Source organism: Schistocerca nitens, chromosome 1 (assembly GCF_023898315.1).
Source record: "Schistocerca nitens isolate TAMUIC-IGC-003100 chromosome 1, iqSchNite1.1, whole genome shotgun sequence".
Taxonomy (NCBI): domain Eukaryota; kingdom Metazoa; phylum Arthropoda; class Insecta; order Orthoptera; family Acrididae; genus Schistocerca; species Schistocerca nitens.
The window spans coordinates 247,141,497-247,168,317 of NC_064614.1; the positions used below are offsets into that span (position 1 = coordinate 247,141,497).

The following is a 26,821-nucleotide window of genomic DNA, read 5'->3' on the forward strand; positions in this document are numbered from 1 at the left end:
TGTGAAACTACATGTAAAAAGAACTGTAATGTGCTAATAGGTTTTATGGTGGGACAACAAAATTAACAAATTATTTGTACTTGTATAACTGAAATTTGGTATTTTTAATGAAAAGATAACTTTTTAAGGAAAATGAGTTCACATCAAAGTATAAAAATGATGGTTTTGGAGAACACTGTTTATTTGGATATTTTACAATATATTGCAACATTGTGGTATGATCAGTAACATCAAAATATCATTTTTAATATTCCATGAATTTTGTAACGTGTTATTGAAGGATCCACCTTGATGACAGCCTTAGTCAAAATATATCTGTAACAATGTGAACTCATAAATTTTAAGATTAAATTGATATAATAGAGGGAAACATTCCACGTGTCTGCTTGTGTCTGTATATGTGTGGATGGATATGTGTGTGTGTGTGCGCGCGAGTGTATACCCGTCCTTTTTTCCCCCTAAGGTAAGTCTTTCCGCTCCCGGGATTGGAATGACTCCTTACCCTCTCCCTTAAAATCCACATCCTTTCGTCTTTCCCTCTCCTTCCCTCTTTCCTGATGAGGCAACAGTTTGTTGCGAAAGCTTGAATTTTGTGTTTGTGTTTGTTTGTGTGTCTATCGACCTGCCAGCGCTTTCGTTCGGTAAGTCACATCATCTTTGTTTTAAGATTAAATTGTTCAGATAAAACTCATTTGTTATCTTACGTATGTAATGTTATGTAAAATGCATGTAACTGTTAAAAAAGTTGTATAAATGTATCAGCAGACCAACTTAGCTGCCAGCTGCGTCAGACTACAGTCAGTCTTGAGCAGCAGCAATGAAGTGTCTTCAGTTGTGTATAAGTGGAGGGAAATGTGTAATTTAATAATTAATGAAACATTAAAACTTGGTTGAGTAGTATTACTGATTTATTGTAGAAAGAAAAAATGTAGTTAGACTATGAATATTTACAGCACTTAAAAAAGCTAATCCAAAAATGAGGAGACAAAGAAATATGATGATGACTACCACAAATTAAAATAATAGTAGTAGTAGTAGTAGTAGTAGTAGTAGTAATAATAATAATAATAATAATAACAATAATAATAATAATAATAATAATAATTCAAAGTCCAGGATTAAATAACAACAATTATATGAAAAGAATAGACTGCTATTCACCACACAGAGGAGGCATCGAGTTGCAGACAGGCATAACGAAAAGGTGCTAAACATTTAACATTTTGGACAAAAAAGTCTTCCTTCAGAAATAGAAAACAAACACACATTCACACAAGGAAACTGACACATAAATGTGTGGAATTATGGTTTTAGTGAATATTAACATATATTTGCAGTCCAGAAATCAGTGCAATTTTCTCCAGACATGGTTTACACATCTGTCTGGGTCATAAATCAAGCTAAATACAATGGTCAGTTTCTACATCTATTTACACAATGTTCAAAATGCAGAACATGGAATCAGCACACCCAAAGTGCTTCATATCTCATCAAGCAAGTTTCCTGTAGCTGTCATCTGTAAAACACCCAGCCACTTAAACAAAATTTTAATTGACTATGTACAATAACATTTTTATTACATAATTGTAACTCAAGTTCTGGGTTATATGCCAGATTTACATGGAAACGGAAGCAAAACCACAGGTCAAAAAATTTCATAAAAATACATTTTCTTACTTCAAACATTTTTAGTATTTCTTTAGTTAAATTGTATTTCACAACAAAATGAATAAGCAATTTGATTTTCAGATCATCTCTATTCAGATTATCAAATGTCACTTATTTATTGGTTTGCTTCATATCATCATGTCCTCCTTGATCTTCTTTATCAATGATCTTATTTTTCTGTACGTGAATGGATTACTTTATTTGTTTTAACTCTTCCCATTTAGCAAACTTAGAAAGGCAAATTTGGAACATTTCATTTCAAATGAAATATTAATATTTAAATTTCACCAGAACTTTCCTACTATTTATTTCAAATTAAAAATTAAAATGATATATCCTTACTATATCTATGTCTACATATACTATTTGCAAACTCTTTATATTTATCAAACATATGGCTGACATAATGCAACTGTATGATCCACTCCACAGCTAACTTTCTTCACTTGAGCTCCCACTGCAACCTGAAACAAAAATGAATGCAACCATACAGAACTTTATTATGTGATACAGTTGCTTGGCCATGAGAAAGAAAGAGGAACAAAAGTACGTGGCGGCGTAGCACCTCTTCTCTGTAAAGGAGGATTAGTGCCCTGAGAGGCAGCTGGTACACTCTGTATGCTTGTAACATGTACATTTGTTTTATATATGTGTGCTGGCTAATAAATAGTGTGGAAACTGTATCTCCATGCTGTGTCACTAATCTGCTGTCACACTGCTGGTACCCCATTTTCCACAGTGATGATCCCGAATTTCTGCATTGCCCCAGGATTTTTCTGTTCGGTCAAAAATCTGCTGCACTGATTATGCTGTCAAGAATGCTGCCATTACAAACGGTACAACCTCATCGTTTCTTTGTCAATGCTGACATCATCTCTCGACAGGTGCTTGTGAATTCCATGAACTTTGCCTGTGAAATATCACTAAATATCTGTCAAGGCCTGGATGATACTACAGTGCTGAACAACATAGAGACAATGCCTTCATTGTTTGCCACATCTTCAGACCAATCCTGCATCACTGGTGATGCCAAGCAGCAAACTGTGCCAAGGTAGCGTTGAATTTATCGAGTGACTTCTCGATAAACATTTCACATTTTACACTGAGTGGCTCTATTCCTGATATTTCAAACGAAAGTGCAGCAGAGAGTCACAATAAACAATGGCCACGCTCCTCCATAACAAATTTTAATCTAAGTCCCTTCAACTTTAGTGCAGGACAAAACATTACTAGTGATTATAGCGTTATAACACTCGCATTAATCCTCCCTAACCATACCGATGGCTCCCACAGTACCATTACAGTTGAACAACAATGACCCCCACCATACCACTCCATTGTTCTGTTTTGTCATGCATCTGCCAACAGACCACAGGATCAAGGTTTACAACCCCTTTTAATACCTATGCATTCTGATTTCTGAATCCCTGTTCTGACCATTGCGAGTAAACGCGAATTCCATGAGACAGACTATGACGTCCTTTATATCCCAGCTGCACCAGCCACACTGGGCATCACAACCGACTTCACTTCTGGTCCAGCACAGTGCTTCGCATTTCCATTACCTGCAACCAGCACCAAAACCAATTATGGGCTCTGAGAATGCATTTTACATGACCTTGCCTCAGCAGGGTCAGATACCACTGCCTCCCTGTTCGAGTGGTGTCACACCTGTGTTAGCTGCACCAAGAACAACTGCACATAGACAGTGCTGTTGGATAATAAATGGACTATTCCTTCCTTCTTTATGGTGCCAGGACCTCAAGTGCACTCTAATATGCATTTTCTGCCATCTCAACGTATGACACTGGAAAAGTCGTACCTACTACATCGGCTCTCGATTGTCACTCACCCACGCAGCCATTCATCAGTCACCTGAGTTCTATGCACATCACCATGATACGCTGGCACCACCCATGCTGCGACATGACCCGCCTCATCGTGCACCACCCAATGTTAAGCCACATTTCCTGCCTACCTTGCACACCGATGCTCCCATGTCTTCCACCCCTACTGCTGCCCATCTCATGATGGTGCCTTACAATCAAACCACTGATGGTCACCATACCATTCACCACCATCTGATGCTACCATTGTTCTGCATTCATTCTCCCAACATGTGGTTCACCTTCAGTGAGTGTTTGATGTCAGCCAATAGCATCGAGCAACGAGAAGTTCATCACTCAACGAGAAGTTCATCACTCAACAACAACTAACAAGCATGCCTGAGCAGCAGCTACATCTCATAAACAATGAGACTACGTTGGGCAACAGCATCCCATCTTTGCTCTGGTGCCACCTGCGAGTTGTAATTGTGCCAACACTCCTGCCTGATTGTGCACTATTGATATTTTGGCTTATAAAACTGCTAGAGAACATCCAAACAGCAATGCCTGCAAATGAAGAGGCACTGCTGGAATTTAAACTTTGACTCACTGACAGAAGCAGGCACTATCATAACACCACATTATAATCAACAAGCCACAATTCTATGTTGCAGTCAATGCCCAGCACACTTGCACGGAAACAAATTTTGCAGAATTCTGGCCAAGCTACCCAACATTCTGTGCTGCCGCAGCCTGTCCGACTATGGCTGGACTGAACTGAATCAGGCTGTGGCTCCACCACCTCTCTCACTCCACGTGCCTTTCATGGCCACGGTGGGCAGCAGTCACCTATCACAACAGCTGAGGTTGAGGTTGTCACCCACCCAGCTGGCCAACACCCTGACTCTGTGTACAAACAAAGGCTGCACCGACCAAGTGCGTCACCTGCTTCCAAGTCCTATACATAACAATACTACTGCTGGATTCTCACCAGGTCTGGGCAGGACACACAGTGTTGCAGACAACCCTGCACCTACCCAAGCTACTACAGCGACTGACGTAGGTGCAACAGTCTGCTCTTTGCTCTTCATCAAGTAGATGCGTTTGCATCCCCCCCCCCCCCCCCAAGGAAAAAAAAAGTAAAAAAAAGAGCACTGAGGGAGCATTTCAGTGGACAGATGGTTCCTGATTATTTGATCATGACAGGTGCACGCACTTGTACTTCCTTGTTGATACAGACGCCAATTTCAGCACTCTACCACTTGCTCTCGTGTGCCTGTTACACTGTCATCTTCGCTGTGGCAACTGCGGCAGCCAGTGGCACTAAAATCGCAGTTTTTGGAACTGCACACATCATGCTCATCCTTGGCACAGATATGCAAATACCTTGGACATTCCTAGTGACAGAGACAGGTGAACCAGTCCTGGGTGTCAACTTCCTCTGGCACTACCAGCTACTGCTGGATTTAAATCGCACCCTCCTACTACGATGGAGTGACCAGCAATTGATCCATGGTGTGATGAGCAATACATTACCTGCCAGCACTGCAATGCCATCGGGCATGCTGCCACCCCTCAACACACCACTGGACCTGAAGCTACAAAGCAAAGCACTTTTCAACCAACTATTCTTAAAGACAGCTAAATACTCATCATTACATCATGACAACGAGGTTACATGCCTCACCAACGAACAAATATGGAGATGGATCGTGAACACCAACGCACTACATGCTGCTCAACAGCATCTTGACTACCTTCATCATCTTGACACTGATCACTACGATAGCACGTCTACTATGGACGCTTCTCATGTTAGTGAAGCATCACAAACCCCACTTGGTGCGCTCCGCAGACAATACCATGTGACATTAACAGTCACAGCTTACCACATCGTGCCTTGCTTCCTGGACTTGATCCACGCTTCCCCAATAGAGCACATACAATCTGTGCCATGCGGGATGGTACAGCCCACCACATTACAACCACACCAAGTCCCTGTCTGTCGTCGCCCCTATCATCAAGCTCCCCACAAACTTAAAGTTGCTAAATCTGTGGCAGACGAACTTTTGTGAGCTGGTATAGTCAGGCCATAAGACAGTGCTTGGGCCTCCCCAATTAAAGTAGTTCCTAAAAGGAATGATACTAGGTGCCTATGTGGTGACTACCACTTCCTTATCATCAGTGCAATCATTAACAGCTACCACATTCTGCACTTGCATGCTTTTTCCCCATGTCTTAGTCAGAGCAAAAATTTTCAGCATCATCGAATGCTAAACAGCATACCTGCAAATTCCAATGGCAAATGGAGACGTGCCAAAAAACGCAATAACCATGCCAACCAGCCTCTTTGAGTTCCTCTACATATTGTGTGGACTAAAAATCTTGGCACGGAGATGAAAAGATTTTATTGATGGCATACTGTGCAATTTAACTTTATGTTATTCCTATCTAGATGATGTCATGTAATCTTTTCGCAAAACAAGCACGACTATGATGACCGGCTGTATATCCCCCTTGATAAGCTTCCACACATCTGGAATGCGTCCTTCTCCTGAGAAAAGTGACCAGATGTGCCTCCTCCCATATCCCAACAACTACCAAGAGCTGCATTGGTTTTTGGAGGTCATGAATTTCTACTGGAACCAACTGCCAAACGCCACTGAGATTTTGCTACCACTCACTCAAGCATTGTGCAGCACAAATACTTCTGGTAAACTATGCCTCAACTGAACACTGCAAATGCAGGTGGCCTTCGACAAAATAAAAGAACACCTGTTACATGGCGCTACCCTCACCCACCCATCGCCCAACACACATCTACTAACTGTCTCTCATGCTAGCGATTACACAAGCAGGCGCACTTTACAGAAAGAGATTAGTGGAATCAGTCAGCTGCTCAGTTCTTCTAACGTAAACTTACTGATACCGAGAGAAAATAGTCCACGTTTGACCCTGAACTACTAGCCGTATATGAAGCAGTTCGTCACTTTCAATATGATATTGAGGCGAGATCCCTTTACGATATATGCAGGCCATCACCCATTGTCAGATGCATTCCGCAACCTATTGGCAGATTCTGCACCCAGGAGACACTGCTACTTAGATTTCATAGCATAGTTCACTACCAACATGCGATATGTTAAATGTTCCTGTAACACTGTGGTGGACTATCTTTTCAGTATTGCAGCTACCTCCACCCAGCTGCACTTTGACAGAATCATAGATGCACAAGCAACAGATTCTGATCTCCACAGCTTGTTTAACAAACCAGTCATTGTCCTCCAACTGCAACAAAGCATGCTACGCAGCACCACCAAACAAGTTTGGCGTAATGCTTCGAATGGATGGATCCAACCAATCGTCCCAGATGCATATTGCAGGACAATTTTTGATCTCCTTAACCTTGCACATCCAGGCATTGCCCTACTGTATGCTTCATCTTGGAACAGTTTGTCTGGCCTAACATTAAAAACAATTTTGCCATGTGGACCAGGACTTGCATTCCATGTCAGTAGGCAAAAACTGGCCACCACATACAGCCACCCTTTGGTAAATTCCCAATTCCAAAGGGGCGGTTTCAGCACGTCCACACTGATGTCATAGGGCCACTCCCTGAATCGTTTGGTTACCATTACATACTGTCAATGACAGATCACGTGACACAATGGGTGGAGGCCACATCCATTTCCAACATATCAGCAGAGACAGTAACAAACACTCGTCAACAGTTGGATTGCCAGATTCTGTTGCCCAGCCTCCTTAATGTCGAACCTGAGTTGGCAGCTTGAATCCCAACTGTTCAATGACTTACGTCACCATCGCAGATGCCACCAGTTCCACACAACTGCCTACCACCTCTACCAATGGACTCTTGGAATGGTGGCATTGGACCATTAAAGCTGCTCTCATGTACCACTCAGTATCACGGCTGGTGGCTCTTCCATGGATTCTCCTGGACATTCTCACAGCAAATAAAAAAATGACCCTGGTGCATCACTTGCAGAAATACTATAAAGCGAGCCCCTCACTCTACCCACTGAATTTGAAACAGTACCCAAAGACCAAGACTTACCACACTTATTCACACACACACACACACACACACACACACACACACACACACACACACACACACACATATATTTTCTTGTGCCATGCACACCCTCCCATCATATGACACAACAAGCTTTTATTCATAAACACCTGGCCATGTGTTTTCATGCGATGCAATGTACAGGTGTAATGAAACTTGCCCTACAACTGCTATTCACAGGACCATACTGAATGTAGAAATGCGATACTGATGCTTTTGATATTGTAACTGCTGGGAACCAAACTATAGTCCTGGTGAACCGGCTTAAACTGGTGTGGAATTTAGTGGACCTGCCACAACACACATACCCATCCTACCACTTTCTATGCACCCGTTACTCAATTTTCAAATGCATGTGAATCCCTTGTATTTCTGCCTGGCAACATACCCATCATGTTATGTGATACTGACCTTGTGGTTACCACTACCTACGTGGACGTGTGGTGAGGTGCAAGTATTGTCACACACAGTTTTGTGCACACCACTATTGTTCCATCAGAAGTTGACATGGCAGGACTCACCTCTCGTTTTTCAGCAGACTGTACACTCACCATAACCACATCAGCTTACACCACCACTGGTCCTGCAATACCTGCTGTCTGCCTCTTCAAACACCACCACCAAGCCAGCAACAATTGCAGATACCACTGAGACTACTTCCTTACCCGCTAACACTGCCACTAGCAACCTGCTAGCCGTAACGCCAATGTCGCACTTTGGGCATGCCCTACGGGCCCCCATCCCCACCCCTTCTGGCACACGTTGCTGACAATGATGTGCCTTCCATCATGTGAATCGTGCAAATTTTTACAAGTGGGTAGAGCACTTAAAAAACAGTCATGACTCAGTGGCTGTTGAACACCGTTCTGGCCAACCAGCTGCAGTTTCAACTCCCTCACTTGAAAGTCGAACTGATAACATTATTTGTGCTGACCGCCATGTGACTGTGGAAATGATAGTTGATAAGATTCAAGTTAGTACTGGTACAGTTCATAACATTATCTGTAACAAACTGAAGTACTGCAAAACATGTGCATGATGTGTCCCAAAGGAGTTGACGTGGCTACACAAGGAAATGAGGTTGAGAGTGTGCACAGGGCTAAAGGAATGTTATGAAAGAGAAGGTGAGCACTTCCTCAACAAAAGTTTAACTTGTGATGAAACTTGGGTTCACTATTATAAGCCAGAATCAAAAAGACAAACCATGGAGCGAAGGCACACCAACTCACTGTAAAAAAAAAAAAAAAAAAAAAATAAAAAAAAAAAAAAAATTCAAAACCCAAGCATCAGCAGGAAAAGTCATGTTGACAGTGTTTTGGGATGCTGAAGGTCCAGTTTTTTGTGATTATCTCAAAGAGGAGCGTACAAAGAACAGCCAATACTACTCATTTTTGCTTTTAAACAAGGTGAAGCCAGTCATGAGAGAGAGATGTTGTGGATCTCAGAGGGGATGTGTGATTCTCCAGCAAGACAATGCATGTACTCATATTGCTCCACTAACCCGTGAAATCATTGATAAAATGGGCTAGGAACTACAGCCTCATCCCCTTTACAGTCCTGATTTAGCACCTAGTGATTTCCATTTGTTTGGTGCACCGAAGCAGGCATTACATGGGAAGAGGTTCCAGGACAACGAAGACATGAAAAAGTTTGTGGGAAATTGGTTCAAACACCAGGACAGAGTGTTCTTTGCAGCTGGAATAAAAAAATCTTGTAGCCCATTGAAACAAGTGCATAAATGTTCAAGCAAATTATGTTGAAAAGTAGATAAAATATTGTTTTGTAAAAATAAATACTTTTTCTCCAGGCAAATTTGTCTCTTTAATTATTGAATGACCCTTGTAGACAGGTGTAACAGAGAGGAAAACTGAACAGTACGCTCACGAAAAATCTGTTCCATGTTTGTGCTGCATTTTTTAGTCCATATTACATGTAGCAGAACTTAGAGTTTTTGGTATGTCTTTGTCAGCCATTGGAATGTCTAGATATGTTTTGCAATCGACGATGCTGAAAATTTTTGCCCCGACCAAAGCGTAGCAAAAATCATGCAAGTGCATAACACAGTAGCTGTCAACAATTGTATGGGTGTTGAGGTAGTGCTAGTCACTGTGTAGGCACCTAGTACCATTCTTTTTAGGAACTAGCACTGTCTGATGGTCTGACTATACCAGCTCGCAAAAGTTTATCCACCGCAGCTTAAGCCACTTTAAGTTTGTGAGGAACTAGCTGATAGGGGCGGTGACAGACAGGGGGACTTAGTGTGGTTGTAATGTGGTGGGCTGTACCGTCCCACATGGCACAGATTGTATGTGGTCTAATGGGGGAGCATGGAGTGAGTGCAGGAAGCGGGACATGATGTGTTTCGCCATCATTGTTAAAGTCAGATGGCACAGTCTGAGCAGCACACTTAAGTGGGGGTTGTGATGCTCCACTAACCTAAGAACTGTCTACAGTAGAAGTGCCGTGGTAGTGATTGGTATCGATGAAGGTCTTTGAGATGCTATTGAACTGCATGTAGTGACATGGTGGCATCCACAATTCGCCTCTGTAGTTGTTCGTTGGTTAGGCATGTGACCTCATTGTCATGAAGCAATGATGAGTACTTGGATCCTTTAAGCATAATTAATTGAAAAGTGCTTTGTTTTGTAGCTTCAGGTATATTGGTTTGTCGTGGTGTAGCAGCATGACACAATGGTGTTGAAGTGCTGGAAAGTAGTGTATCACTGACCACACCATGGATCGACTGCTGGCATCCCATTGTAGTAGGAGGTCACAATTTAAATCTGGCAGTAGCTGTTAGTGCCAGAGGCAGTTGGTTTCCAGGACTGGTTCAACTGTCTCTGCCACTAAGAATGTCCAAGATGTTTGCATATCTGTGCTGAGGTTGAGTGACACATGTGCAATTCCAGCAACTGTGAATCCAGTGTCATAGGCCATGCACAGTTGCAGTGGTGATGGCAACAATGTAACAGGTGCAAGAACAGGCAGGGAGTGTTCACATCGGCCCCAGTATTGACGAGGAAATATGTGTGCAAGCAAATGTCAAGGACAAATAGACGGAGACCACCTGTCCATTGATAGGCTGCATCAGTGCTGCTTTGTTGTGGTGTATAGAGGCATATTTTTAATCGAGGGTGGCCTGGTGCACCTACATGAGGTCGCTGTAGTAGTTTGGGTAGGTGCAGGGTTGTCTGCAGCACTGTGCATCCTGCCCAAATCTGGTGAGAAACCAGCAGTAGCATTTTCGTGAGTTGGACATAGAAGCAAATGATGCACTTGGTTGGTGCAGCTTTTGTTTATAAATAGAGTTGGGATGGTAGCTAGCTGGGAGGGCAACAACTTTAGCTGTAAAGTAAGTGACTGTTGTCTGCCAGAGCTGTGAAAGGCACTCGGGGTGGTAGAAGCAGGGTGCATGGCGCGGTTCGGGTGAGTCCAGCCATTGTCATGCAGTCTGTGGCAGCATGAAATGTTGGGGCTATGAAGAGAATTTTCAGAGCTCGTTACACAGGAAGATCCACAGATCCTTTTTCCGCCTTTTTTGAACAGCACAGGAGATCAATGCTGCCATCGCCTTCATCTCAAATTATCTGTCAAATACTGTATAACTGCATGGACCTGTAATGTGGTTTCGATTTCAGTAATAATTTTGTGTTCTGTAAACTGTGTATTGAGTCACCATATTTTATCCTTAGTGCTATGATAAATCCAAGTATCCTATTTTACTGAACTGAAAAGCCATTACCTCCCTTAACAAAAGTTAATAAACTTCATGGAGTTGTAAAGTACACAATTATTTAATGAGCATAAGTTTTGAAATACTCCATATAGTTTTCATAAGTGAACAGTTAAGGTTTTATCAAAGCACATTTACTAACAGAAGAGTTACGGTATACAGCACAAAGATTTTTCTTATTGAAATAATGTTGTTGTGGTCTTCAGTCCTGAGACTGGTTTGATGCAGCTCTCCATGCTACTCTATCCTGTGCAAGCTTCTTCATCTCCCAGTACCTACTGCAACCTACATCCTTCTGAATCTGCTTGGTGGATTCATCTCTTGGTCTCCCTCTACGATTTTTACCCTCCACGCTGCCCTCCAATGCTAAATTGGTGATCCCTTGATGCCTCAGAACATGTCCTACCAATCGATCCCTTCTTCTAGTCAAGTTGTGCCACAAACTTCTCTTCTCCCCAATCCTATTCAATACCTCCTCATTAGTTATGTGATCTACCCATCTAATCTTCAGCATTATTCTGTAGCACCACATTTCAAAAGGTTCTATTCTCTTCTTGTCCAAACTATATATTGTCCACATTTCACTTCCATACATGGCTACACTCCATACAAATACTTTCAGAAATGACTTTCTGACACTTAAATCTATTCTCGTTGTTAACAAATTTCTCTTCTTCAGAAAAGCTTTCCTTGCCATTGCCAGTCTACATTTTATATCATCTCCACTTCGACCATCATCAGTTATTTTGCTCCCCAAATAGCAAAACTCCTTTACTACTTTAAGTGTCTCATTTCCTAATCTAATTCCCTCAGCATCTCCCGACTTAATTTGACTACATTCCATTATCCTCGTTTTGCTTTTGTTGATGTTCATCTTATATCCTCCTTTCAAGACACTGTCCATTCCATTCTACTGCTCTTCCAAGTCCTTTGCTGTCTCTGACAGAATTACAATGTCATCGGCGAACCTCAAAGTTTTTATTTCTTCTCCATGGATTTTAATACTTACTCTGAATTTTTCTTTTGTTTCCTTTACTGCTTGCTCAATAGACAGATTGAATAACATCAGGGAGAGGCTACAACCCTGTCTCACTCCCTTCCCAACCACTGCTTCCCTTTCATCTCCCTCGACTCTTATAACTGCCATCTGGTTTCTGTACAAATTTTAAATAGCCTTTCGCTCCCTGTATTTTACCCCTGCCACCTTCAGAATTTGAAAGAGAGTATCCCAGCCAACATTGTCAAAAGCTTTCTCCAAGTCTACAAATGCTAGAAACGTAGGTTTGCCTTTCCTTAATCTTTCTTCTAAGATAAGTCGTAATGTCAGTATTGCCTCACGTGTTCCAATATTTCTACGGAATCCAAACTGATCTTCCCCAAGGTTGGCATCTAATAGTTTTTCCATTTGTCTGTAAAAAATTCGCGTTAGTATTTTGCAGCTGTGGCTTATTAAACTGATTGTTCGGTAATTTTCACATCTGTCAACACCTGCTTTCTTTGGGACTGGAATTGTTATATTCTTCTTGAAGTCTGTGGATATTTCGCCTGTCTCATACATCTTGCTCACCAGATGGTAGAGTTTTGTCAGGACTGGCTCTCCCAAGGCCATCAGTAGTTCTAATGAAATGTTGTCTACTCCCGGGGCCTTGTTTCGACTCACGTCTTTTCAGTGCTTTGTGAAACTCTTCACGCAGTATTGTATCTCCCATTTCATCTTCATCTACATCCTCTTCCATTTCCATAACATTGTCCTCAAGTACATCACCCTTGTATAGACCCTCTATATACTCCTTCCACCTTTCTGCTTTCCCTTCTTTACTTAGAACTGGGTTTCCATCTGAGCTCTTAATATTCATACAAATGGTTCTCTTTTCTCCAAAGGTCTCTTAAATTTTCCTGTAGGCAGTATCTATATTACCCCTAGTGAGATAAGCCTCTATATCCTTACATTTGTCCTCCAGCCATCCCTGCTTAGCCATTTTGCACTTCCTGTCAATCTCATTTTTGAGACGTTTGTATTCCTTTTTGCCTGCATCATTTACTGCATTTTTATATTTTCTCCTTTCATCAATTAAATTCAATATTTCTTTTGTTACCCAAGGATTTCTACTAGTCCTCGTCTTTTTACCTACTTGATCCTCTGCTGCCTTCACTACTTCATCCCTCAGAGCTACTCATTCTTCTTCTACTGTATTTCTTTCCCCCATTTATGACAATTGTTCCCTTATGCTCTCCCTGAAACTCTGTACAACTTCTGGTTTAATCAGTTTGTCCAGATCCCATCTCCTTAAATTCCCACCTTTTTGCAGTTTCTTCAGTTTTAATCTACAGGTCATAACCAATAGATTGTGGTCAGAGTCCACATCTGCCCCTGGAAATGTCTTACAATTTAATACCTGGTTCCAAAATCTCTGTCTTATCATTATATAATCTATCTGATACCTTCTAGTATTTCCAGGAGTCTTCCATGTATACAACCTTCTTTTATGATTCTTGAACCAAGTGTTAGCTTTGATTAAGTTATGCTCTCTGCAAAATTCTACCAGGCGGCTTCCTCTTTCATTTCTTTCCCCCAATCCATATTCACCTACTATGTTTCCTTCTCTCCCTTTTCCTGCTCTCGAATTCCAGTCACCCATGACTATTAAATTTTCATCTCCCTTCACTACCTGAATAATTTCTTTTATCTCATCATACACTTCATCAATTTCTTCATCATCTGCAGAGCTAGTTGGCATATAAGCTTGTACTATTATAGTAGGTGTGGGCTTCGTGTCTATCTTGGCAACAATAATGCGTTCACTATGCTGTTTGCAGTAGCTTACCCGCAATCCTATTTTTTTATTCATTATTAAACCTACTCCTGCATTACCCCTTGTTTGATTTTGTATTTATAACCCTGTATTCACCTGACCAAAAGTCTTGTTCCTCTTGCCACCGAACGTCACTAATTCGCACTGTATCTAACTTTAATCTATCCATTTCCCTTTTTAAGTTTTCTAACCTACCTGCCAAATTAAGGGATCTGACATTCATACTCCGATCCGCAGAACACCAGTTTTCTTTCTCCTGATAACGATGTCCTCTTGAGTAGTCCCTGCCCGGAGATCTGAATGGTCGACTATTTTACCTCCGGAATATTTTACCCAAGAGGACGCCATCATCATTTAAACATACAGTAAAGCTGAATGCCCTCAGGAAAAATTACTGCTGTAGTTTCTCCTTGCTTTCAGCCGTTCGCAGTACCAGCACAGCAAATAATAGTGTTTACAATTTCATGTGTTATGTAGTTAACAGTGTTTCCCATAATGTGTTGAGACTAAAGTGTTCAGTCTTGATCTGAGTCTATTGATAGATTAGTTTCTCAGTCCACAGACCAGATATAAATGTCGTGTTACAATAACAGTAATCAAAAATAAGCAACTAGCTGTAAATACTCAAACTATACTAGATCTATGTATCACATGTTCCATCTGAGCTAAATGGCATATGGAAGTGAATATTCCTCGAGAATTCAAATAATTATCAGTACAAAAGATACAGTTACTTCATAACTATTTCAATAGTAGTAATTTCCTATAATTAAACTGACAAGAGAATCTCTTGTCCAAGTCAGTAGTGCTCCACAATTAGTAATCATTTACCTATTATTATCATTATCTAGCTAATGTAATGTACAGACTGTTAGTGTTATGTAGTGCTCCACCATTAGTAATCATTCACTTATTATTATCATTATCTTGCTGATGTAATGTACAGTCTGTAAGTGTTATTGACAGCTGGTTGTTGCCTAAATGTGTAAATACTCCTCCTAAGTAATTCAAGTCAAATCACTGGTACATTATTTGCTAAACTGTGCTACTGTCTTCTATCTTATCAGCCAAACAGAAGTTCAGTATCAAGTCAGTCCCAATAGCTAACTTTCTTTGTGAACCATGCTAGGATTAGGTACAACTTTGCCTAATTAGGCTGGCGACAGTTTCCTTTTATTTAATTACAGTTTACTTGAGTACTAACAGAACATTTGTTTGACTCCCATTTATCTTACTACTGTTTCCTTTCAATAGAAAAGTTCACGGAAATGAAACTAAGCCAATATCTTTTCATTACACATGATCATGGTCAAAGTAGTATCCTTTCATAGGAATAACATTACTAGCATATTATTAGTTCAACAGTAGCCAGTAGTGTTATACACTTACTGCAAGTGAAATTACAAGCTGGTACACTTTCAGAAAAAAATTAAATAATTAAAACACATTCATTATTTACAACGTACTTAAGAGTCTGTGTCAACTGCTTTAACAATTACAATGGAACACTGTTCAAATAAATAAACATAAATATCTTTGCTTTTTTAAAATTTTTCATTGTTGATACTTAATGGGAGGAATATGTTCTGCAATAGTAAATATATTGAACTACAACATAACCGCAAACTAAGACAATTACACTTTATCTAAACTGCAACAGGTTAACACAATACTTACCCTAAGAGGAAAGAATTGGTTGTTTTCATGTCCAAGACCCAAACAACCACCCCTGTTTCGGCCCCACATGTACAAATCCCCGTAATTGGTAACAGCAGCCATATGGCTCATTCCAGCAGCAACACTAACAATTCTTGATTCTGTGCTGAATTCATTTCTACCAAAGAGTGTTGGTGGTATAAGAACTGGCTTTTTTGCATGGTCAACTGAGGGACCCACTCCAAGTATGCCATAACCCCAGACAAAAACATCACCTGCATCTGAAAATTATAAATCATCACATAATATAAATATATCAATCTATTTATGCATAACAATCCTTGGAACATACATTTCATAAATAAAATACAATTAATTGTCTATCTTTTTTGAGAAGTCCACAATCATCATTGTAATAACATTAAGTATTTATAAACGTTGAAATTTAAACATTTTTGCATAGCTATGTAGAAGTGAATTTTCGTTTTTATGTTCGGTGTGGTATCTTTCACTTCATATGATCCAAGATCGGTTAGTACATTTATCTCACCGTAATCAATTTTATTACAACTGCCGGTATTTGTTGTTCCAACTGAATGAAGGTAATGTTGACATGTGACTCATTTCATTGCTTGTGTTGACATGTGACTAACTTCATTGCTCTAATAGCATCAAGCTCAACTGTTTAATGTTCTTCACATGTGTCATCAAACGTTTAGTGCTCATCATAGATTGGATTTCTGGTACAGCGCAATGGAAGTATACTCAAAGCGGACTTGGAAGATGCCCATTTGCTTTACAGATTAGCAGGTGGTAATGGCCATTGTACTCAATGTTTGTAACAGGGGAGATTTACAGAATAACAGTGCCCCAACAGGACAATATCTGAAGCAACTGAGCATCATCTCAAAGAGCACAGGACATGGTACTTGGGAAAGCCTAGAAAGACAAGGAAACCACAGTTGGAGGAGGAACTCTGTTGCATAGTTGACAACAACCCTAGTGTCACCGTAAGACAGTTAGCAGCAACAGGTAATGTTGACCACATGACTATGTGATGCTAGTATCATTGCTAACAGAGTGTAGTGATTCGAGAATTTCTGTGCAAATTCTAGAACTACTCAGCCTTCTACCGCCTAGAACACACAATATTCTGGATATGAGCGTGGGATGGTAGAATCCTACCTACTGTGCGTCACATGTTTGTGTGTGCAGGTTTAAAATCAGTTGCGGCAAGAAAGTAGACGTGGCGGACGAACGGCACAAGAAAGAACAATCAAGTCTAAATGCAGCTCTGTGCGTATTGTGTAATTGAGTATTGTTATTAAAACAAGGACAGTTTAATAAGAGATCTTGAAAACTCTTGACATAAGCTTGCTATAGGCAAGACTTATTTTCTGATTCATGTTAAGAGAAGTTATGGTATCTAAGCCAACTTTCTTTTAACTGTAACTCAATTTGTTTCTGACATTTGGCTGTGTGAGGGACTTACAGGAACTTACATATTTATGTGGAAAGTGAGTGTGTCATTGTGTATGGAGGTTAAATACATCGTTAATTGATGAAATGTAAAGTTTGTATGTCTACTTATTTCATAAGTAGAAAGAGTCTAAAAATTTATGTACCTAGCATTAATCGATGGACAAGAAGTTAAGAGGGTTTCCAGCAGCCAGCTAGCTAGGAAAGAAGAGTGGCTTCAAGTTCCAAGTATGTCACCTCGTGAAGACATGGAAGGTGGTTTGGGGAAATAACCGATATAACCAAAACTCACGCTCACACTTTGAGTCATTATAACGTTAGAAGAGGGAATTTTGAACATTTTCTTTAGGAAAGTGTTTCATGCTGTGCTGATACGTTCTTTTCCTGTGTGTTTCCCATGAATAATATGTTAAAAAGTCATAGAAACTGAGCTCTAACATGGAAATGAAGCATTTCCAGATCCATGTCCATACAACAAATTTTCTTCCTCTAAATGTGAGGAATGTTCTCTGAAAGTTTAGCCATACCTTTTTGTTACATCCTGTATACAGAGAACCATACATCCTGGCTACTGCATGACACCTCACTTAAGCTTTAATTTAACTTGTATATACATGCATTTTACAACTGACTAGAACTCTTCACATTCAAGATGTTAACCATTTCTATTATAGTTTCATTCTGTACAATATCCCCATTCTTTAAAGCATCATTTTTAGCACATAAGGTGTACCTAGTGCAAAGCACTTTCTTAGGACACTTAATCGACTGAATAGTTCCACATCACTGTAATCATCAGCAATTATTTTCTCTTTGAGCAGCATACATGTAAAGAAATCAGAACAAGAACAATAGGAATTAATATACTATTTACTTACACTAATATTTTTTCGTTGTTGCCTTTTTTATACAAGTTCCTGTTTTCTGTCTACCATTTCTCTTTGATACACAATGCAAATGTGCAGAGTTTATGTTTTTGTTTCTTATTCTTAGCTTCTTATGAAAAACCCAAAGATTTCATAATTCTTAGTTTTACTTTCTTCACAATACTGCCATTTTTACTAACAATTGTTGTTGCTCCATGTACAGAAATTTTACCAAATTTTAACTTTCCAGTTTTACATACACATTCCAAATAATGTTATGTGACATCTACAAAAAGTGAAGCACCAAGAAGAAATGGTCAGATGTCAACATAACTTTGTAAAAAGACACCCCCTGGTGGCTATGTACGAGGGTTGGCTGAAAAGTAATGCCTCCCCCTTAGTAATTCTTCAATAGTTGGCAGCATTGGTGTGCGGCAGGTACTTGCTTGTTCTTTAGCCTCTTCTCTACAGTTCCAGTTGGTGGGAGGCCTTAGCATTGAACGGTTGTGTTGTTACAGTGTAAAGTACGGAATCCTGCGCAGACGGTTGGTCAATGCAATTTAAGCAACGTGCAGTCACTGAATTCTTGACAGCAGAAGGTGTCACCCCAAAGGAGATTCATCAGAGAATGAAAGCAGCTTTGATGTGAGTACTGTGCATCACTGGGCAAGTAAGTTGAAAGATATTGAGGTGGGAACATCTGACCTGCGTGACAAACAAAGAGTTGGACGTCATGTGACAGCAACTACCGAGCTTCACAAGCAAAATGTTGACAGATTTATTCAGGACAATCACTCAGAGGGAAACTGCAAGCACAACTGGCATTTCAGAAGAAAGTGAGAGTCACATTTTTGCTTTGCTTGGCTATCAGAAGATCTGTGCATGATGGGTACCCCGGATGCTGACTCCTGAAATGAAAGTGCACAGACTTGAAATTTGCCAGGAACTCCTCTCACGTCTCAAGAATGAAGGTGATGCCTTTCTCCATTCAGATGTGACAGGAGATGAAACATGGGTACACCATTATGACCCGGAGATGAAACATCAGTCTATGGAATATCGACACAAAGACTCGCCCCAGAAAAAGAAATCCAAGATGCAGCCCTCAGCTGGAAAAATCATGGCCTCAGCATTCTGGGATGCAGATGGTGTTTCCATGTTGATTTCCTTGATTGAGGAACAACAATAAATTCAGAGCATTACTTCACAACACTGTGAACTCTGAAACAACGCCTAACAAGGGTCTGAGAGGAAAAATGTTTTCCTGCAGCATGACAATGCCAAACCACACACTTCACGTGCCACCACAGCGGAACTTCAGAGACTGAATCTCACCATCGTACGGCATCCTCTGTACAGTCCAGATTTAGCACCATCTGACTTCCATCTGTTCCTGATAATGAAAGACGATCTGCAGGGACATCATTATGCTTCTGATGAAGACGTTGAGAGAACTGTGAGACTGTGGTTGCATTAACAGTGTCGACTTCTTACGTGATGGCTTCAGAAAACTTGTTCATCGTTGGCAGAAATATATCCAATTGGCTGGTGATTACATGGAAAAGAGAATACTGATCATTAAAGATAACATTCAAAGGATTATTTCCGAGTTTGATTTATTAAAATATTCCCATCCAAACCCTATTAATGAAGACGGAGGCATTACTTTTCATTCAACCCTCGTAAATCATTATAGTTGCATTTCTTTGTGACAGGTAGAGTGGCCACCAGAGTGCATTATTGTTGTTCATGTTTAGTGTTGCTATCAGGCCTGCTAGGGTATATAAAAGGCTTCAACAGCATCAGATGTTGAGTGATCACTGTGAAGGAGACAAAGGTGCCATGTTCTCGCATGGGATAGTGTTATCAGCTCCAGATTCCATTTCAAAGGGGCCTCATTGTAAGTCTCCATTTGGTCAGCTGATTGAACAGTGCAATATTTGGCTTTGTGGGATACTGAGATGTGACAGCTGCTCAATGTTGGCCTCCATGGAATGCAAGGGCAAGCATACTTGTCATTGAGGTTCTGATCCACCACATATGACTAATTACTAGCAAGGATATCTCCCATCTGCACAGTTCAGAGACACTGGTGGTGGAGGGAAGGATCAAGACGGTTTGGGTAGTGAAGCAGCCATTGAAATCAAGGGTATTACGTTCAGCTGCATGTTGTGCCATGGCCCAACCTGTCTGTCCTATCACCTCCTCCCCATTCTCATCTCCTACCCTGTTTATTTGCAGCCCTCTGCCAATACATCCACTTGCTGTCCCTGCTCCTCTCTTTTATGATCCTTTTTTCCCCACCTCCCTGCCCCACAACCTTCCGATGATGTGCTTATTGGCAATCTAGTCCCTGTATACACTACCAGACAGTGTTCGTCTCTCTCCCCTTCTGTACAATACTATCTCTTCCCCTTCCCCTCCTTCAGCCCTTCAGCCCTTCAAGACTGCTGCTTGCATCCTACATGATGTTGCATTCCGGCCTGAGATGCTGGAGTTGGCGGTTGGGTGAGTGTGTGAATGTCGTGGTGGTGGTGGTGGTGGTGGTGTGTGTGTGTGTGTGTGTGTGTGTGCGTGTGTGTGTGTCACTGATGAAGGCCATGGCCAAAAGCTATATGTGAGTGTCTTTTAATTGTGCCTGTCCGCAACATGACATGTCTTCTTTAGGGTAAGTAGCAATCTGTCTTTTCCTACATTGTTGATGTTCTTACATGAAGTTTCCATTTTTCAGTCACTGTGCCAAGCACATCATAACCCCATCGCATCTGCACCTGCTATCTGAGAACAAGTAATGGACTCCCTGCAACATTCTGTGTCATTCCATACCATTCAGTGGAGACTAGTAGCAGCTGAACTAAGGAATTACTGTCACATGCATGGGTTGTCATTAACGCCACAACAGAAATGGCTGCATTGGAGTGACAAGGAAGCATGGACTGCTGATAAATGGTGTCACATTGCATTCAGCAATGTTTTGTGGTTCTGTACTACCCTGGACGACCACTGTTGTTGTTATGTAAGCAACCTGAGATTGACCCCACCCTTCCAATGTTTTGGAGAGACACGGCGGCATTACTTACAGTGTCATGGTATGGCGAGCCGCCAGGTATGACTTCAGGTCATGGCTGGGAGTGATTTAAAGAATGGCATGGCACAACGGTATGTCACAGACAATCCATGTCCTTATGTGTTACTCTCATAGCACAGTATCGTGGAGCCATTTTTCAACAAGACAATGGATGTCCACACATGGCACATGTCTCTGTGAACTGACTGTGTGATGCTGACATATTCATGTGACCAGCAAGATCCCCCTTGACCCTGATAGAAAATGTGTGGGGCCAGCTCAGATGGCAACTCTGTCCCAGTGCCAGTACCAGGATCTAGAGTATCAAGGACTATTTACAACAGTTGTTGGCCAGCTTACCTCAGGAGAGAATACAATGGTTTTATGACACCCTTCACAATCAAACCAGAGCTTGCATACAGGCCAGCATATGTGCTGGTAAGTGGGCTCACAGTATCAAGTTCTTCAGCGATTTTACTAAGTTTTGTAATCACTGAAATAACATCACATAGCTCATGAAATTTCACCTTGCATCCTTCTCCCCTTCTGGGTGCTTCACTTTTGCAGTCAAGCAGTGTCTTTTTTGTGACAAAATGGACAGATGCACAAGTAATGAATGCAATGAATAACACAGAAAATAGCTCTTTTTCTCAGGAGAAAATCCACAATTCATTCTGATAGCTCTTCTTACCATTTACTGCAAGACAGAAAGATCCTCCAGAAGCAATATCCAGTACTTTGCCCACACCAGCAAGCTTGATGTGTCTCGGTTCATTCAGTTGTTGCAAGTCAGTTGGCAACAGAAGCTGTCCATATTCATTGTTTCCCCATCCAAAAACTTCACCCTTAGCTAAAAAAGCAAAAACATAAATAATAACGAAACATGTAAAGCATACATAGGTTACTTGTTTACATAGCTGAGATAAAATTAAAACATATTTTAACAGAATATTACAGCCAAATTCATATTTTGTACAGTATAGAACAGACTATGACTCTGATTTTGAATGATGATTTTAGGACAGTATCAGAATTAATGTTTCAGTACAGAAATACAGATTAAAACTGAATCAAAAAGTCACATAGGAAGCCTTGGAAATTAAAAGCATATGAAGTGACATATACACTACAGTCAGATAATGGTGTTTAATCTTGAAATAGGTAATACTGTTAACTAATTCATCTTCTTTATTCACTGTGATTTTTAATGTTGAATCATTAAAACAGCTTTATATTATCCATTACATTGAAAACTGTTCATTACGAGGCAATTCAAATAAATATATTTATCTAGAGCATGCCCACAAATTATGTGTACTATATATACTATATAAGATTATAACAACCAGTTTTCAAACTCTGATAATATACCTCATAAAGTTTGTTATTTTTATTTTCCACGTGCCAAGATCTGGCAAACAAAGTGGAATGTGATATGTCCGGTTCCATGGAGATATCCACTACAGAGACAGGTAGTCACAATAACACTGTGATACAACATTTTCACTACAGTGGATAGCTGTTAATGGTTAGTTCTCTGGCACTTTCAATCAGTCATGAGATTACAAATGCATGCATGGCATAACACCAGTAGGGAGTGCCCATTCCCGTGGACTGCAGTCAGAATGAAAGCCCCAAAGAAGCGACCATTAACAGCTACCCACAGTAGTGGATGCTACGCGCCACAGTGTTAACAAGTTTATTTCTTGAACACAACTTTAACAAAGTCTTCAATGCATTATGTAAGTAAAGTATCTTCAAGTGTGAAATTAAACAAAGTTCTTCCCAAGTGAAAAACAAACAATAGTTTTCCAACAGCGAACAAAATTAAAGTTCTTTAATCAAAAAAATGATTAAATTCCTCAGCACATGAAAATAATCAGTTGATAAGAGAGACTACAACACTCTTTAAAGGTGAGCAGTATCTTGAAGTCAGAATAAAGTTAAGAATCAATATAAAACAAGTTTCTTAAATCTTAGGTTTGAAAATAAATGAAGTCCGCACTCTACCTTAAATCAAAGAAAAAACATTTTCAAAATATCTTACAGTCATACTTCACAGGAGAAGTAGCAATGAACAAACAGCATAGAAAATTTCTAAGTCCAGCAAGGACATAATCACAAAGCAAATTCTTGACATATCTTGAAGGTGAATTAAAAACTGGAGAAATTATACCAAGTCCTAGGCAGTACTTCACCACTGGAGGAGTGGGTGTGCTGTCATGGAAGATAGTGGCAGAGTCCATAAGGAGATGTTGCTGGAGTCTTCTTGCAGGTTGCCTGCTGTGATGGAACTGACTTGCTATGCTTGCATGATGATCTAAATAGCTGCTTTGTGGTAGGATAAAAGTGGGCCTATTTTTGACATGTGATATTTCTGATGCAGGAAATAGTGTGGTACATCAGCAACTTGTACTGCCGATGTGGATGCTGCTTGGTGGCCTGGCCAGAACACTGTCGTCACCAGCTACTGGTGTGGCCATGGAATTCCAGAACTCAGATTTCACTTGGCACCTGTTCCATAGGAGTGAATCTCACGGCAACTCAAACTACTTAGATGTTGTGTGTGTTGCACCAGTGTCTGGTATTTGGGCACCACAGCAGATGCCACAGAAAAGATCTCAGGGTGTATCCTATATCATACAGACAAAAGTGTGATACCCATGTGCATCAAAACTGTTGGATGCAGTATGAAAGAAAGCCACTGTTCTAATTACCTATCATTTATGGAAGCAGGTATTGTTCACCACAAACAGGAGGTGGGTTGCCTGTCTGTTTCAAACATCAACGAGGTCAGAGTACAGCAACTGCTTTTAAGGAGTCTGACAAAATCAGTGGGTAAGGCACCCACAGAGTTGGAAATGTCTTGCCCAACAGTGCACAAAGTATTGCTTAAGAGGGTATGTCTTTACACCTACAGAATGAAGCTGCTCTGGTCACTAAAACTGATGTATGGATCTCAGTGCTAAGAGTTTGCTGTGAATGTGCCAGCAAAGACTGATGCTAACAACGGGGTTTGGAAAATATTTGTTTCTTTGACGAGTCAAGTTTTGATGTACTCAACAAACTGAGCTTCCATAACAGTCATGCATGGAGAGCAGAGGGCCTCATGCTAAACGTGAAATGGAAAACAATAGTCCCAGGTCAATGTGTGGTCCAGACTCATGTCAATGTGTGGTCCAGACTCATGCAAAAGTTAATTGGATCTGTGGTCATTTATTTTCCAGTGAGTCTACTGACAACAGTGATTTTTACTTGGATATGTTACAAGAGTTTTCTGTGCCACAACTGGGACACCCATAACTTGACATCATATTCCAGCAGGATGGGGTAACACTTCACTGGTCCCTACACTTCCATCAAATTATGGATTAAAAGTTTCCATACGTGGACTGGATGAAATTGTATGATTTGGTGATCATTGGGACCACCTGACCGCATTCCACTAGACTTTTTCCAACAGTTGTTTTAAGGGATTGGGTGAAGTGAACTACAGTTACTGAACCTACAATACATCAAGACACACATTCACAGTGTATCACCATGGGGACCTTGGAGCATATACAGATACAAATAAGCATGCAAACATTGATGTGTTTGAATGAGGAAGCAAAACTTTATGAGCTATCTTGTCACATGCTGAAAGTTAGTTGTTATTATCTAATACAGTTTTGGAGCTATTAAAGTCTAAACTTGTAAGGATAATTTATGGACACAGAATTTCACTTTCAGTTGTAAAATAACTTTATTTAAACTATGATCCATGCCTTTCAGACCCCACAGATCCATTTTCAGGTCCTTTGGCTCTTACAGATTCTACATATCTCTTTTAAGTGATTTATTGCTTCTGGTCTTAACAAAAAAAAAGTTGTTATATAGAATACATACAAAGAAAATGGAAGAAGATAGATCCTCAGCAATGTTGTACAGTTTAATTTAAATAAACTTATTTTGTTACTGGAGGCGCAATTTACATTTACATTCATTTCAAAAAAAGCTTCAATCAAAGTAACAATACAAGCTGAACACGAGCTAAGCTGTTAGATGCATCTGTGGCTTAATGACTTGAAATCAATAAGTTGTGTCTAATAAATTGCCACTTTTCCTATCACTTATTGTTTAGTTGTGACTGGAATAAATAAAGTGACTATAAATACCTACCATTAAGTGCCAACACACAGTCAGATGCACATGAAACTTTTATGATATTCTCTCCTTCAACATCGCCTTTCAACTTTGTAGGTGTATAAACTGTGTCATAAGTGCCTAATCCAGTTTGGCCATCAGCTCCCCAACCACATGCATATAGATCTCCATTTTTAGTGACAAAGATACTAGAACAAAAATTTTTCAGATGTTTTAACTGCTATTTGATTTAACAAAAATGTATATACACCAAATAAGAGTAAATCATGACATAACAGAGCATTTTACAATAGAGGGTGCCATATGGCCATACAATATTACTTGATACAAAACATCTGGTGCAAACATATTATGAATGCAGATACTATACAGTTACTTACAGTCATTCTAGCACAATATAATAATAACCTCCTCAGATCCTCTACCCTCTAAATTTAATTTTGCTAAAAAAAATTGCGTTTTATTTGATGTTATGGTTGATATTAGCAAGGAAACGTTGTTCTTTAAAAAAATTTTTGATTGGTTTTTTGAGAATCTGATGTGTCCTATCCGACACACGTGTACAAAGCCTTTTGTAGAACAGTGAAAAATATTATTTCATGGTTTTAAAATGCTCACATACCGAGCATTAGTATTTGCGTCAAACATTATGCGCGTTAAGGTAACACAAAATGTAAATAACTTTACATAGATGGGTACTTACAATATCTCGACATCATTTTGTCCGTCTTTTCACGCATGCACTCAGGAAACAAAGCTCACACTCGTCACTTTACGCGCCAGACTGCTAAAACTCACAGGAATCCATGCTGACATCTCGCAGACGTCTGGGAAACAACTTAGACATGTGTCTCTGGCGTTACATCGGAGCTGTGGCTAAACAAAGTTCACCAATTTGGTGTGTCGTATACGACACGCGGGATCTGAGGAGGATAATAATAATAATATCACAATTACACCAAGGGATCTGTGCACAGCTCAAATCTGCTTCTCCATAGTGTTCTGTTTCTTGCTCTCCTCTATCAGTCAGCCTGTATGCTGATTTTCGGTTGTTTAAAAAGTCCATCCCTCCATTGTTTTCTTGGCTTTCCTCAAGGTCTCTGCCTGTTAGATATAAAATTGACAATGTGGAAAAAGGCAAATGGCTGCTTACCATAAAGAAGACATGTTAAGTTGCAGACTGACACAGTTAAAAGGAACTTACAAAAAGCTTTCGGCCACAGCCTTCATCAGCAAAAAAGAAACACACGCTATTCACACACACAAGCAGGCTCAACTCATCCACACGTGACCACCAACTGCAGCATTTCAGGCCGGAATGCAGCTATTGCACAGAATGCAAGCAGCAATATTAGATTGCTGATGAAGGCAGTGGCCAAAAGCTTGATGTAAATGTCTTTTAATGTTGCCTGTCTTCAACTTAACATGTCTCCTTTGTGGTAAGTAGCAAACTGTCTTTCCCTACATTGTT

At 40.3% G+C, this 26,821-nt stretch overlaps 1 protein-coding gene across 3 annotated transcripts in view; it reads right to left on the reverse strand.

Moving 5' to 3' along the window:
- Nucleotides 1–1,302: 1,302 nt before the first annotated feature.
- Nucleotides 1,303–26,821, reverse strand: part of LOC126246874 (RCC1-like G exchanging factor-like protein) — a 117,151-nt gene continuing 91,632 nt past the window's right edge. For all 3 annotated transcript variants that reach the window (XM_049948429.1, XM_049948430.1, XM_049948431.1), the window contains 4 exons: nucleotides 25,366–25,538; nucleotides 21,896–22,054; nucleotides 15,814–16,073; nucleotides 1,303–2,132 (listed from right to left, as the gene is read on the reverse strand). In XM_049948429.1, coding sequence (XP_049804386.1) covers nucleotides 2,055–2,132; nucleotides 15,814–16,073; nucleotides 21,896–22,054; nucleotides 25,366–25,538 — 670 coding nt within the window. In that variant the 3' untranslated portion in view covers nucleotides 1,303–2,054. The remainder of the gene's footprint in view (nucleotides 2,133–15,813; nucleotides 16,074–21,895; nucleotides 22,055–25,365; nucleotides 25,539–26,821) is intronic.